Source organism: Natrix helvetica (genome assembly GCF_964273705.1).
Source record: "Natrix helvetica genome assembly, chromosome: 1".
Lineage (NCBI taxonomy): Eukaryota > Metazoa > Chordata > Lepidosauria > Squamata > Natricidae > Natrix > Natrix helvetica.
The window spans coordinates 223,025,163-223,040,403 of record NC_138548.1 but is presented as its reverse complement, the minus strand read 5'-3'; the positions used below and the strand labels follow the sequence as shown (position 1 = coordinate 223,040,403).

Sequence of the window (15,241 nt, the reverse complement as noted above, 5' to 3'; positions counted from 1 at the left end):
TTTTTTTTAATCTGCCAAGATGGGAGAGGAAAGGGTTACAAGAGGGTTAGCAGGCACACAATGAGGAATACATATTGAAAGGAATGCACTGGTGGCAATTCTGAGTATATACACAAACAATCCAGTGTGTCTGCTAACTCTTTTAATCCCTTTCTCTCAAATCTATTTACTCTGCAAGGGGAATGGAGAGAACAAATGGTCAGGTACCAAAGAGATTGTTTTTTTTCCTTTTCCTAAACTTGGGAGGGCAGAGATATCTAGTTAGCCTCTCTTGTACCTGACCTATTTTTGTCATCCCTTTTTGTAACTAAAAACATCAATTCCCTTCTTGCTAATTATCCAAGTGCCAGAGTGATCATTCCAAAGGATGGGCGACAGAGGAAAATGAAAACAGTCACAGACATGTGATTTCCCACTTAATAACATCATCAATTAAAGACAGAACTACTGGTCCCTGCAGTTGCTAAACAAGGAATACCTCTATATCTGTTTCTATGTAATAACAAGGTCAGGACAAGAGATTTATATAGAATAATAATTCTATAGAATTCACACAGAAATGAGATTTTTATATACCTCTTAGTACTTCCACAATAAGATCCATATTGGTTGTCAGTTTCTTAATTCCTTCCATATTGGCAATAGTCCATATTGGAATAAATTGATCACTGTCCATCTGAGACATCAAGTAAAGATCCTTGGATAGATTCTCACTGGAAATAAGTTAATAAACATTTTACTTAACTTTTTAAAAAACAAATACCGGTACTATTTTCTTTTCAAAAGAAATTAACGTATTAATCCAGAAACAGTTTAAGCAGTTAATAATACACCCAGCTACTTTTAAAGGAGGTATTATTTTTAAATAAAATCTTGATCACATTCCCAAATTAAAGGATCACCATAACAATATAATCTGATATTATTACTGAAAAATAGTTTCAGATTTAGGGTGGAAAAGTAAATGGCTATAAACATTTTAAGTATTTCTTTGCTCCCACATCACATCATCCACATTGTTCCAAGCTGATTCTGGCAAGCATTTATTAATACACTATACTAAATTATTAATATCATTCCCGACTAGCTTGCAGCAAACCTTGTTTTAGCAAAATAAAAAATAAAAAACCTGGATGGAAAGGGTATCCATTATTTCTCTGAATCAACTGTATTAAAGAATACATTATTACAGCAACAAAAATATGCATTTTAAGTCATTAATGTGAAATTATGCAAATTTGGATCATTTGTGTAATGACTTAATTACACCAATTATGTAAAATGCAATGGAATTTGGTCTCTTCCATGTGAACCCCATTGCATTGCAGTCCAGAAAACTGAGGTTTTACTTTGAACATCTTTGGCAACTGTATTTAAAATTAAAGTATTCAACTTATTTATCCCCAAGAAAGCAGGGACAGTTATTAGAAAAATAAACTATTTCTCTATTTTATTTCAGAGTATTTTAATTGAGGTGTTTTAGCTCAATCTGACTTTGCAACTATATCTACATCTCATTATTAGCATTGGAAGCCTCTAGAGATATTTGTCATTAGATTTTCAAATGAATTTCTTATAAAATATCCACAAAGCATGCCAAGTAGCTCTATTTAGCTGAAATTAACCTCATGAATACACTAATACAATAAAAAAGGCACAATACCGTGAGAAACAGAACTCTAATTGTTTCTTCAAGCATTCTTTTAAATCATCTGTAGAAATGACAGGGTTGCCTTCACCTGAGAAAAGAATTCCAAGAATATATTATCTAAAACCAGGAACTTATATTCTGTTTTTATCCCTACTGACAGAAAGCAGTTGTAACTCACTTCCTCCTAACTCCTAACACCCCTTGAGAATATAGTGTTGAAGATTAGGGAATTCTTAGAACGCAGAGGCTTTGAGAACACATATCTTACTTCCTTTCTCCATTCAACAGTGTTGGGATCAAAGGATATCAGTAGCCAAAAAAGTATTTTCCTTCATGGAGGACTGGCAGTAGGACAGATTTATTAAGAACACCAAACTTAACAAATACAATACAATACAATAGCAGAGTTGGAAGGGACCTTGGAGGTCTTCTACTCCAACCCCCTGCCTAGGCTGGAAACCCTATACCGTTCCAGACAAATGGCTATCCAACATCTTCTTAAAGACTTCCAGTGTTGGGGCATTCACAACTTCTGGAGGCAAGCTGTTCCACTGATTAATTGTTCTGTCGGGAAATTTCTCTCAGTTCTAAGTTGCTTCTCTCCTTGATTAGTTTCCACCCATTGCTTCTTGTTCTACCCTCAGGTGCCTTGGATAATAGTTTGACTCCCCCTTCTTTGTGGCAACCCCTGAGATATTGGAACACTGCTATCATGTCTCCCCTAGTCCTTCTTTTCATTAAACTAGACATACCCAGTTCCTGCAACCGTTCTTCATGTTTTAGTCTCCAGTCCCCTAATCATCTTTGTTACTCTCCTCTGCACTCTTTCTAGTCTCCACATCTTTTTAACATCGTGGCGACTGAAATCATTGATGAAGATGTTGAAGAGTACTGGCCTAAAACAGAGCCTTGGGGTACTCCACTGCATACTTCCTTCCATGTCGATGCAGTTCCATTGAGGACTACACGTTGAGTGCGGTGGGTCAGCCAGTTACGAATCCATCTGGTGGTGATGCTGTCCAACCCACATTCTTCTACTTTATCTAGTAGTAGGTTATGGTCTACCTTATCAAATGCCTTACTGAAGTCCAAGTAAACTATATCAACAGCATTCCTCTGGTCCACTAATTTTGTCTCTTTGTCAAAGAATGCAATAAGATTAGTCTGGCATGATCTGTTTTTGACAAACCCATGTTGGCTTTTGGCTATTACTTTGTTTACTTCTAGGTGTTCGTTAATTCATTGCTTGATTATTTTTTCCAGAATCTTTCCTGGTATTGAGGTCAGGCTGATAGGTCTGTAGTTTCCTGGATCTATTTTTTTTTCTTTTTTTGGAGATGGGAACCACATCAGCTTTTCCAGTCCTCTGGCAGTTCCCCGGTTTCTCCAAGATCTCTGAAAGATATAGTTCAGTGGTTCTGAGATCTCATCTGCCAGTTCCTTCAGAACCTTGGGGTGTAATCCATCCGGTCCTGGTGATTTGAACTCGTCTAGGGTAGACAGGTGCCCACTTACCATTTTCTTCCCTATTTCAATTTGTATTCCTAATCTGATTTTTGTGGTGCTGTTTTTGATAGGTTGGACTGTTTTAGTCCCTTTGTGTAAAGGCAGATGTAAAACATGAGTTAAATAGTTCTGCTTTCTCCCTGTTGCTTGTCACCTTCTTGCCACTTTCTCCCAGCAATGGACCAATTGTTTCCTTAACCTTTTTCTTGTTTTTAACATGTTGGAAGAAGCTTTTTTTAGTTTTTTTTTTACTTTTGTGGCAAGCCTTTCTTCATTGTGAGCCTTAGCTTTCCTTACTTCATCTTTACAGACTCAGGCTACTTGCTGATATTCTGCCTTAATTATGTCCCTCTCATTCCACTTTTTATGGTTTTTTTGGGAGCTGTTATTTTACTTCTTCATTGGTATTGTGCTAGACTGGGCTTTTGTAATCTCATTTTTCAAAATTTCCCAAGCTTCTTGAGTTGTTTTCCCCTTGAGGATTCTCATCCATGGAATTCTTCCCAAGCTCTAAGTTTATTGAAATTAGCTCTCTTAAAATCCAAGACTCTAGTTCGACTTTGTTCTACTACTTGTGTTTGCATAATGTTGAATTCCAATATTGCATGGTCACTTGCCCCCAGGTTCCTATGGCTTCAACACCTTCTATCATTTCCTCTCCGTTAGTGAGAATTAAGTCCAATATGGCTGATCCCCTTGTTCCCGTCTCTACTTTTTGGGAAACAAAGTTGTCTGCTAGGTTCGTTAGGAACCTGTTAGATCTTCCACTTGGTGCAGTTTGTTTCCCAGTTGATGTCAAGGTAGTTAAAATCCCCCATTACTATTGTGGTGTGCTTCCTACATACCTTAGTTAGCTGACTAGCAAAAAGTTCATCTACTTCCTCTGCTTGGTTGGGTGGCCTGTAGTATAGACCTATGGCAATGTCATTTCCCCCACAATCTTTAATATTGACCCAAATGCATTCAAGATAGTTCTCATCATTGTTGTGCTCTATTTCTGTAGAGATGTAGTTATTTCTTGTATATAGTGCAACTCCACCTCCTCTTTTATTTGGTCTATTTTTAAAAAAATAATTTAAATCCTTCTAGCTGTATGTTCCATTTGTGGGTTTCATCCCACCAAGTTTCTGTAATGGCAACATATCGTATCTGCCCTCATTTACTTGAATTTCTAATTCACTCTGTTTATTCCTCATACTTTGTGCATTGGTGTATAGACATTTGAGTCCATTTTGATTGACCCTGTGTTTACTGTCTACATAACCTGTGTTATGCCTGACTGCCCCTATTTTCTTGCCACTTGTGTGATTCATGCACATGGTATGGCACTCACTATTAAATGCTTGGTTTTGCTTGACAGCAGATCATCTTACCCGCACAAACATCTGTTACATGCAATGATAACCCTATGAGTTTTAGATTGCTGGGGACAGAAATATTCTGTATCAATTAATTATCTCTCCCCGCTGTTCATTTTAAATGTTTATCCAGAAAATCTGTGAATTTAATGCCAAGTAACTCAGTCCCTTTCTTGGATGGGTGCAAACCATCTCTTTTGTACAGTTTTTCATTGGACCAGCTGCAGGCATCATGACAAATAAAACCAAAGCCTTCCCTTTTACACCACTCCTTTAGCCACACATTAAACTGTGCTACACGCTGGCCCTTCCCTTTTTGTTCCTTATATTCTGGTAAAACCTCTGAAAAGATAAGCCTACAACCTACACTACTAAGTTCATACCCCAAGCTCTGGAAATCATTCTTCACATCTTTTTGGGATAGATCATTTGTGCCAAGATGTATAATAGCATCAACGTCACAGTTCTTACTTGCATTCTTGACTATCTTAAGAATACGCCTCTTGTCTCTGCTGGCAGTAGCACCTGGAAGACACCTGACCTCTTTCGAAACCTCCATAGCCTTTCCTAAATTTACATCCCTTACGATTGGATCACCAACCAGAAGCTGACTTCTCTTTTTACATACCTTGATCTTCTTGTGCAACTCATTGTGATACCTGGACCCCCATTTCGCCTTTCCAAAGAAAGTTCTTCATTTTGGACCATGATCCCCTGCTTATTTGAGTCACCATTATCACAACTACCTTGACCTGTCTCTTTAGTGTCCCCATTAAGGTCAGCAAGGGCGCTATATCTGTTATGCTGGGTCACAGCAAAAGCTTTGTGTTTATGGTTCACAACTCTCACCCTGCCAGATTCCCACGGTTGTCGAGACTGCTCTTCTCCTGCAGGATGTTTGTGGTAGAGGGGGCTGATAGCGTGGCATCTCCATAGTGTGGAATGGTCAAATTGGGCACCTAATTTCTCCTTGGAGAGCAGAGATTAGAGATTCTAGATAGGTAATCTGTCTATGTAGACTAGTAATTTGTTTACAAAGGGGACAGTATCCAAATTTGAAAAGTACTGAGAAAGACAGGTGCAAAACAGCTATTACATTGAACTAAGCCGGTCATTTTGAAATAAAATAAAATCACAATCTCAAGTGCACTAATCCAGAATGTATTATTGCTATTTTGGTTTATAGATATATGATTCACGCGCCGTTTGGCGCGCGGGCTACTACCTAGTCCTCTTTGTCTCTCTGACTCCTCCCTTGTAGCCAGCAGCTCCAACCACCAGCCTCAGAGAAGTTCAAATGAAATAGAGTTAAAGGGCCCCTACCTTTGTCTCTCTGACTCCCCCCTTGTAGAAAACAGCTCCAATCCCCAGCCTCAGGGAAGTTCAAATGAAATAGAGTAATGATCCCAAATCCCCAATACCTGGGCTGCAGTCAGTTATTTGTAACTGTATCTAGTAATTACTGTTCCTCCTTTTTTTACCTTTATTAATTATACAAAATTGGTTTGTAGTACTTATGGTGTTCTAAGTATATTTTGAACATTGTTCTATTAATATCAATTGCATTGAAACACTCTTTATAGGATTGCTGCTGTCACAGGGTCTATAAAGCAATCAAATTAGAGCTAATGTGATAGCGATAAACACAAAATATACAGGGCTTTTTACCAGAAATCTATAACCTACAAATACTTGCAATACTTTATTTGCCTTCAGATATTAATTCAAATATTTTGAAGAAGAAAAAACCAATTATCACCTGGAAGAAGATCTTACATGCAATTTACACACAAACAATGAAATTAAACAGGCTTCCCATTTTGTTGTTGCATAAGCAGTTGAACCCGTGCTTGGATTCTCCAAGCAGCACACAGGAGAATTACAAATATACATAGTAAATAGAAAGCATGAAAAAAGAACAAGCCATTTGTCCTAAAATTATTTTCAATCTGGTGTCCTTTAAAAAACATTTAAAAGAAGAGAAATAAAACAGAACCTTGTCTTGCCTATAATTTTCAACTTTTCATTAAACCCCTTAAACTTGGTGCGTAGGACGGGGACTAGAATTCTAACACTTAAAAAACATTTTGGTGTAGTTTCAAAGCTGCAATATTCTCTCTTCAAAAGTAAACAACTGAAAGAACGCTACCTCAGAATATATACAGAATAACTGCACTAGAATTGAGAAGTTGGAGGCGGCCATTTAGGTCACTGTGCCATTGTTCGGTGAAGGAATCCAAATTAAATGCTGGCTATCAAGCCTCAACTAGAATACAGCCCCTGAAGTAGATCACATGTTTAGTTTTTGCTTCTCAAAGCTTAACTAACTTGGGTCCTTCCCTCTCTCCTGATAGCAATTAGAATCAATTAGAATCTAGTTCCCTAGTTATCCTCCATTCTTAACTGATCCAGTTTCTTCAGAACTCCTTTAAAGCACAGAACTAGGCAACTACTGTCTATTGTGGGATATAATAAAAATAACAAAATAAACAAAACACATAAATGTATTTATTATTTGGAAACTATGTTTTGGAAACTATGTATTGACACATGCCTCACGGTGGTGGCTTCAGCAGCCCTGTCCAGTAGGATCCTGCGTGGCCGCTGCGCCATTTCTGCTTGATCACGGCTACAATAGAGCAAGCCGTGCCAGTGCCACAGCCACAAGGCGAGTCTGGAGGAGGAGCTGCCCCACACTGGCTTACCTTAGGGCCACTGAAGCCTACCATCCATGCCCAGACATCTTCCTTGGATCACGGCCGTGGCACCAGCATACCGCTCAGCTTCCTGCTCTGTTGTGGCCGTGAACAAGCAGAAGTGGGACGGCAGGCACATGGACTCCTGCTGCACATGGCTGCTGCTGCGAAACAAGGGGGGTGAGTGAAGTGGCTGTGGGAACCTGGAGGTAAGCCAGGCACGAGACAGCGCCACACATCCCCACTTCGTGGCCACAGCACCGCGAGCAACCAGACAGAATGGGTGGGCGGTTGCGCAGGCTCTTAAGTAGGACTTATTTTGGGATAGGGCTTCTATTAAGTGCACACGTAAAAAAATATGCTAGGGCTTATTTTTCTACTGCCACTATCCAAGTTCTGAGATATCAATAATCTCATACACTACACATAACTGGTATTGAGGGTATACATAGTGTGTATGTATTTTCAGAGCCTATGTAATATTCTGCATAATTTGCCAATGTGTTTGGAATAATATTTCATTGTTATTTCTAGTTTTAATAAATGTAGGTTTTCACAATGTAGATTATTTACCCGAAACATCATAGAGTGGATATCCAAGTTCCTCATGTGCTAAGACCAGACCATTAGCAGCTGATTCTTCAGCACATGAACTGTTTCTTGACAATTCACAAGACGAATACATTGCTTCATATTGTTTAGTACAATCCTCTGCAGCCTCAGTATTGCCTGAAAGAGTACAAGAGCAATCAACGGGAAATAAAGTCTAGTAGCAACCCATTCTTATATAAAAAGCTAATGTTTGAGAACCTCTTGTGAGAGAGGAGGCTGCCCAGAAAATGGCAGTACTGCTGTAATCTGTCTCTTTAAGAGCTCTTGGTAGCCAGTACTGCAACCTTGGATATAAAAGCTGGGCTGAGAGGCAGCTGGTGGTGTTATGTGGGAGCAAAGCCCTTAGATAAGAGATAATTGTCTCAAGGAGCAGGAGTAGGATTTATAAGTAGTAGTAGTTGGAGTAGCAGTGGTAGGAATAGTTGTAAATTGGATATAATTAAAAGAACCTGTGAGACCTCTAAGTACAAGGTGTTTTTTTTTTTTAAAAAAAACATAATTACCAAAGTGCTCATACAAATAGGTTAACTTAACTTGGATGCATCCACCAATTTTGGCTTTCCCCCAACATTTTTATATAAATGACAGTTTAAAGGAATGTCAAGAATACTAGACAATAAGAACTACACTACCTCCTCTCTCTCCTCTTTTTTACAACCCCATAATCCTTTCTACGTGTCAATTCAATCTTTATTGTCAGTGCAGAACATGTGTACAAAGAGTTTGGCTGAACATCCCTTAGTGCACCCCCCAACGTAAATGCATATCCTTCATTCTTCAGATTACAGCTGTGAAACAACTCCAAAAGCTTGTTTCAAAAGACAAAAAAAGCAAATTATAATTCAGTGATTTATATTTAGATTTTTTCTACAGATATTTGGAGACCACTAAGACAAAACACGTCAACCAAAGTCCCAAAGGCACCAGTGAAAACACCAAATGTTTAAGTGAGCTTCATAACCCCTTGAACATTATTTATTAGATTGTATCTCATCTTTATTACTCTATCAGTAATTCAAGGCAGCAAGCATACCTAATGCTCTTTCCTTTTCCTGTTTTCCCCACAACAACCCTATGAAGTGGGTTGGCCAGAGAGAATGACTGGCCCAAAGTCATATCCACTTGGTTTTTCATGCATAAGACAGGATTAAAATCCAGAGTCTCCCGTTTCCTAGTCCAGCACCTTAACTACTACAGCAAAGTTGGCTCTATGCCAAATATGAGCTTTTATATTAAACATTTTACTGTGACAAAAAAAATATTAAACATAAAGGAAGTAATCATATTATTTAGTTTAATGGACCCATTGGAGAGAAGAAATATTTGCTATTCATGAATGGCTGCTAAATAAGGAAGGACATTATAGTGGCGATTTATATCATTTGAGTGATGGCACTGGACAAATGGTAACACCTATCAATTTACATCATTATGATGGTGTCATTATACAACTCTCATAAGACACTATGTACATTTAAATTTTTATCAACTGCATATAAAGTTTGTTGCACTGAGATCCCCAAAAATTAGTATTCAGTTAATTTTAATTAATTTTAAATTTAATTAGGCTAATTTGTTGAGTCTGCTCACTGCAACACTAGCTCTTTTTAAAGAAATAATTTAAAATATAATGGAACAAAGAGATGCATGGCTAAATTATATAAATAACCACCCCAAGTCACCTTATAGAATTATACTATACTTATAGGATTATACTATTGTTCAGCATATACGTAGTAAGTTATTCTTTTATAGTTTTTAATGTTTTTAATAATTTATCATCATTCTAGGTAATACTTATTTTATATTTGTTTCATATTTATTGTTTTATTGGATTGTTGTATGACGCCCATTTATATGGTGGCTATATAAATTTGATTAATAAATATTTCTATATTCTCTCCTTAGCTTCTCATCACCCAGCAACAATCATACAAACTAATTCACATAAATACTACAAGATACTTAAGAGTCAGTAATCTCTTATTTAGAAGCTACTACATGTCAAATAACAAAATAAAGTTTATTCATAGTGCAAGTAACCGATGATGAAATCAATGGCCTTGGATTCCATAATAAATTATTTACTAAGTTGCTCATTATTCTAAGGAAGTAGGAAGGATTGTACATGGCCCTCAGATCTCATAATCTTTTTGTTCATAGGGTCAAGTGTTCACTAAGGTGCAGAAATGAGAAAAAGATCAAGACAAAAGTGAGACAAGAAAGGAAATAGGAGAGGGAAGAAAAAGAATAAGTCAAGAGATCATTTCTGTACATTTAGCAACATGATCCCCTCTTAGCGCGATACTTGGTCATCACTGGGCCACCATACTTACATTCTAAGAGAATTAGCCTTAATATTCAAATATCTTAACTAACTTTTTCGAAGTTAATGCCTGTTAGATGCCATTGGCATTCAGTAGCTATCACAGGCTGTTCAAGAACAAGATTTGCTTCTTACTACTAAATGCTGGTACTAGTGTTACATCTAGAATTCAAAACTAGGAAAGGAATTAAGAAGCATTTAGATATATCAACCTGACATCTTACCTTCGGTACAATTACCCTGCACAGCTGCTGCCTCTTGCCATGATTGCTCAGTGCCGTTAGGTACTGCTGCAGCTTCTGGGTTTCCCTGCATGCTTTCTTGCCATACCTTTGCATTAGGATTTAAGCTGGCACCTTTCGAGGTTACCTGCTGAGAAAACAGAAGATATGCATTAGAAAATAATAAAAACTTCAGAAAATAACTTTGGGTTGTTTTTATTGCTCTTTGCTGTTCAATCATTCTACTCAGGCAATCTACAGAGTTTAATAAATACACTTGTGATTTATCATTGCATGCAATTGAGTACATTTAAGTTCCATGTTATTCCTCAATCTCAAAGCACTCAGTTTAGAGTATAAAAATACTGTTAAGTTCTTCTAGTCATTCAACCATCCGCACATCTCTGGTTTTACTGTTGGCATGCAGTAAAGCCCGGTTCTTCAAAATTTTAGGATGTCGTTTCCAAACACCTGCCCCCCTGCAACCTACAGCCTTTTCACTCTCTTTTGCGAAAGCCCAAACCTTAAATAACTCTTTCCTGAACAAAATCACATCTCAAAATACAACACAAGAAAAGCCTCTTTATTAAGGCAGCATAACGGTACTAAACAAGCACTGACCATCTTGCCACAGAGAAGCACAAGCCAGAGAATAAGGAAGTTGAATTTCCAGAGTCTAGCCTTCTGGAGTCTCTCTAGCATCAAGGAGTAGTTTTAGTACCATCCCCTGTCCATAGAACAGAAAAAAATAGGACATAAGGAAACAGTTTGGATGGCCATTAATATACTTTTGCTCCTATACACATTCAAAATTTTTAACAGCTCTATAGTTTTGCAACTAATAAACTACCTACACAATTTGTCCTAACATCTCTCCATTATGATTTTTGAAGGAGTTATTTTGCAAAAGTAACCCATGCTCAGATTGTATTTAAAATTGAGTTTCATCTATATTTTCCCTTAACATTTGCCCCAAAAACATTCTTAAAGAATGAAATTAATGTGTAAAACTTTAAAACAAGACTGATCTCCACATTAATTCTACAACAATCAACTAATTAACCTGGGACAGCAAAAAAAAAACAGAACTTAATTAGTGCATCCTTGTTTCATAACATTAGTTTCCAGAAGCACCTATGTTTCTGATCAAACAGAAGTTTCTACATACTGTGTAACTATTATAAAACCCGATTTAATTGGCTAATGTACAAAGAAGTGCATTCCAAAGACAGAAATTACATAAAAATGATTGGCATGGAAAACAATGCTATTTATATTTTAAGTACAAAGTATAACAAGTGCTCAACACAAGAATTCCTATACTCCTAAAAAGAGTAGGAGAAAAATAAATGTTTGCTGAGTATTCCTCAGGCATAAAAATAAGGATAACTTTTTTTGCAGGATTCATTTAGTTCTGGATTCTGCAATATGACTGACATTACCCATGTGTCATGCAGTATTAGAAAAAGTACACTTTAATGTAATTATAGAAATTGGATGCAGATATAATAAAAAGTACACCACCAACCTCAAGTATATTAATGTTTTGGCTATATACAGGTCAATGGGCATTCTTAAAAATAAAATAGAATTTTAATATATGGGCATTTAATAATGTCCAATCTTTTATTTAGAACTGGCCCAACATGTCCAAGAAAAGACAATAAACAACATGTGCTCACACTTATCTACCTCTTCTAGCAAAAGTGCTATGATTTTGAACAATTCAGTGAATCCTTACCAATAGCATTGCTACTTATCATTCTGAAATGCTCTCATTTTTAAAAGAGCAATCCTAATCCACAATCTTAAAGATTTGGCAAATAATAATGGTATAAAGGTGACTACTGTACATATTTTGAAATGACTAGTAACTTTTTTATAGTTGGCAGGACTTTCTTATAATAATACTTTTTGAGGGTTTGAAATAATTTATAAGAATAAACATTTTTAACTGGAAATTAAATTGATGTTTACTAACAATAATATTTAATGAATAAACTCAAACCATAATTAAAATCATGGTTTCTTTCTACCAATTTCCTGCTTCTTTTAGCAATCCCAAATTTTCACATATAAGATTCAACTGAAATCTAAAGCCAACACTATAGCTTACTTTTACAATGTGCTGACAACTCATGACTGAGCAGCCTTGAAAACAAAAAATAGTGTTATATGTCCAAGTATTCAATAGTTTGGATTAAGAACCTGTTACACAAGGCTATCTTTCCATGAAAATATTTCATAATACAGCTTCTATTTTTATGCGGCCTATATCAGTCTTTAATACTTTCCCCTTTTTAAATATTTAAATTATTGCAAAAAATAAAAAAATGCATGTAACCTCTTTGGACATAACTGATTATGAATAATAATAATAATAATAATAATAATAATAATAATAATAATAATAATAATAATAATAATAATAATAATAATAATAATAATAATAATATAATATTTATTTTTAGCCGCACCCTCTCCCGAAGGATATAGTCCTTGATTTGTGTTCACAATTGGGACTGGAAAATTAATTTTTAATATACTGAAATTCATCATACCCTCCAGAGGATCTCTTAACAAAAAAAAAACAGCAATACTTTTCTATCTATTATTTCCTCTGTTGTTGCTATAAATAGCATTTTAAAAGCACAACTATCTTCTCAACAAAAGCACTATTGATTGATAAAATTATTAGACAACCATGTGTGAATCTGGTCGATGTCTTGTTCACACTGTTGTTACTTGATTAAGTCACAAAGATTTGGAAATGGAACAATCGGTATTCTCATATTGATTATAAAAAAATTGCCACAGTCACAACTGAGCCCAAAATTTCTTTTTGCAAAACAAGACAGCTGCTAAGCAAATTTTGCCCCATTTTACAACCTTTCTTGCTATAGTTGTTAAGTGAATCACTGCAGTTATTAAGTTAATAACATAGCTGTAAAGTGAATCTGACTTTCCCATTGACTTTGCTTGCCAGAGGGTTGCAAAAGGTGATGACATGATCCTGGGACACTGTAACTGTCATAAATACATACCAGTTGCCAAGTGTCTGACTTTTGATCATGTGACCATAGGGATACTGCAATGGTCATGTGTAAAAATTGTCATAAGTCATTTTTTTCAGTGCCATTGTAACTTTGAACAGACACTAAATGAAAGGCTGTAAGTCAAGAACTGTCTGTATAGGTAAAGTTTTAGAACTAGAATGAATTCATCCTGTGTGTGTTCTCAAGGCCCACAAAAGAAGAATAACAGAATGCATTGTAACGAATGCTTCTTTACTGCAAGGTATGAGTTTGGTAAATTAAACTCAAGTTTAAATACCTAAACATATTTTCCATATCTTACATAAATTAAAACGTTCACATTCTCCTACTTTCTACCAAAATCCAATCATACTTTTAAACAAATGAAACATGATGCCCATTGGCTTACCTGAAGGATCGTTTTCTGTACGCTGCGAGGAGAGTCCAAGCATGGGTTAAACTCAGCCAATCTGCCCAGGACTGAATTGAAACTTTAGCCACGCCTCTGGTGTTGCCTTGACTGCCAGATTTTTCAATGAAGGCATGGATCTGTGCGCGTTGAAAGGTAGTCTAAGTAAGTCCATAAAATCATCCAAAATACCAATTGACAACGGAGAAAGACCCCCAGGGTGGGGTTGGGCTCTCTTCACAGCATACAGAAAACAACCCTTCGGGTAAGCCAATGGTCATTTTCCTGTACGCTGCTTGGAGAGTCCAAGCATGGGACATAACCAAGTTAAATGTCACTGGGGCGGGAAACCTGAAGAGTCCAGGGTCTCTCCGCTGGTATGAATACCCTGTAGGACTCACCTTCCAAATGCCCCCTCCGCAGAAGCGAATTTGTCCAATTTATAGTTCCAAACGAACGGAGATAAGGAAGTCCAAGAAGCTGCCCTACAAATCTTCTCTACTGGTGTCTGGGTCGCCCAGGCCGCGGGCGTAGTGGCACTCCGTGTAGAATGTGTGGTAATATGGCGTGGCACCGGTGTGGATTGCAGGATGTAAGAGAGGGCAATGCATGCATGCAGCCAACGTCCAATGGTAGATGAAGAGACTTTGCAACCTTGGGATGCAGGTTGAAAGGACACGAAAAGCGACTCAGAACGTCTGAAAACTGCTGTAAGCTTGATGTACCTATGTAGCGTGCGACAAATGTCAAGCATGTGCCATCTCTTTTCCCTTGGATGTTTTGGATGTGGAAAGAAATTCGGAAGGACCCAGTGAAAACAGGAGTTGATTTTGAGAATAAATGCAGGATCCAGCCGAAGGACCACTCTGTCATGATGTATCAGACACAAGTCCTACCGAACCGACAGAGCTGCTAACTTGGAGATCCGTCATGCAGACATGATGGCAATTAAGAAGACGGTCTTAAATGTCAGATGTTTCAGACTGGCGGAACATAGACACTCAAAGGGCATGGCTATCAGGGCCCGTAACACGACCTCGAGTTCCCATGACGGGTACCTGTGGACGACTGGTGGTCTCAGGTTGGTGGCACCCCGCAGGAAACTACGGATGATGGGGTGATGGCCAAGTGACGAGGACTGTCAGCACAAGGATCGTGGATAAGGCAGCCACCTGACGCCTGAGGGTGTTAGGCACCAGGCCCTGGTCCAGTCCATCCTGTAAATAGTCCAGAACTTGAGGGATGGTAGCCACGGCCAGCATTACCTCATGCATTGTGCACTATTTTTCAGAGGACCTCCAGGTGGCGGTATATCCTGATCGTGGCAGGTCTTCTGGACGCCTGAATGGTGTGTCTGCCCTTGCTCAGGAAGCCCCTCTCAAGTGCCACATGGATAGTTGCAGCCACTGGAGCTCCGGATGTTGTAG

At 37.6% G+C, this 15,241-nt stretch overlaps 1 protein-coding gene across 5 annotated transcripts in view; it reads right to left on the bottom strand.

Annotated features, from left to right (window-relative positions):
* The window catches only part of LARP4 (La ribonucleoprotein 4), a 48,026-nt gene that overhangs the window by 18,889 nt on the left and 13,896 nt on the right, over positions 1–15,241 (bottom strand). The window contains exons 2-6 of one of the 5 annotated variants that reach the window (XM_081934604.1): positions 10,992–11,097; positions 10,374–10,521; positions 7,785–7,940; positions 1,664–1,739; positions 577–713 (exon numbers count right to left, since the gene is read on the bottom strand). In XM_081934604.1, the coding sequence (XP_081790730.1) occupies positions 577–713; positions 1,664–1,739; positions 7,785–7,940; positions 10,374–10,521; positions 10,992–11,072 (598 nt within the window). In that variant the 5' untranslated portion in view covers positions 11,073–11,097. The remainder of the gene's footprint in view (positions 1–576; positions 714–1,663; positions 1,740–7,784; positions 7,941–10,373; positions 10,522–10,991; positions 11,098–15,241) is intronic. The other 4 variants (XM_081934605.1, XM_081934608.1, XM_081934606.1 and 1 more) reach the window with 4 other exon arrangements.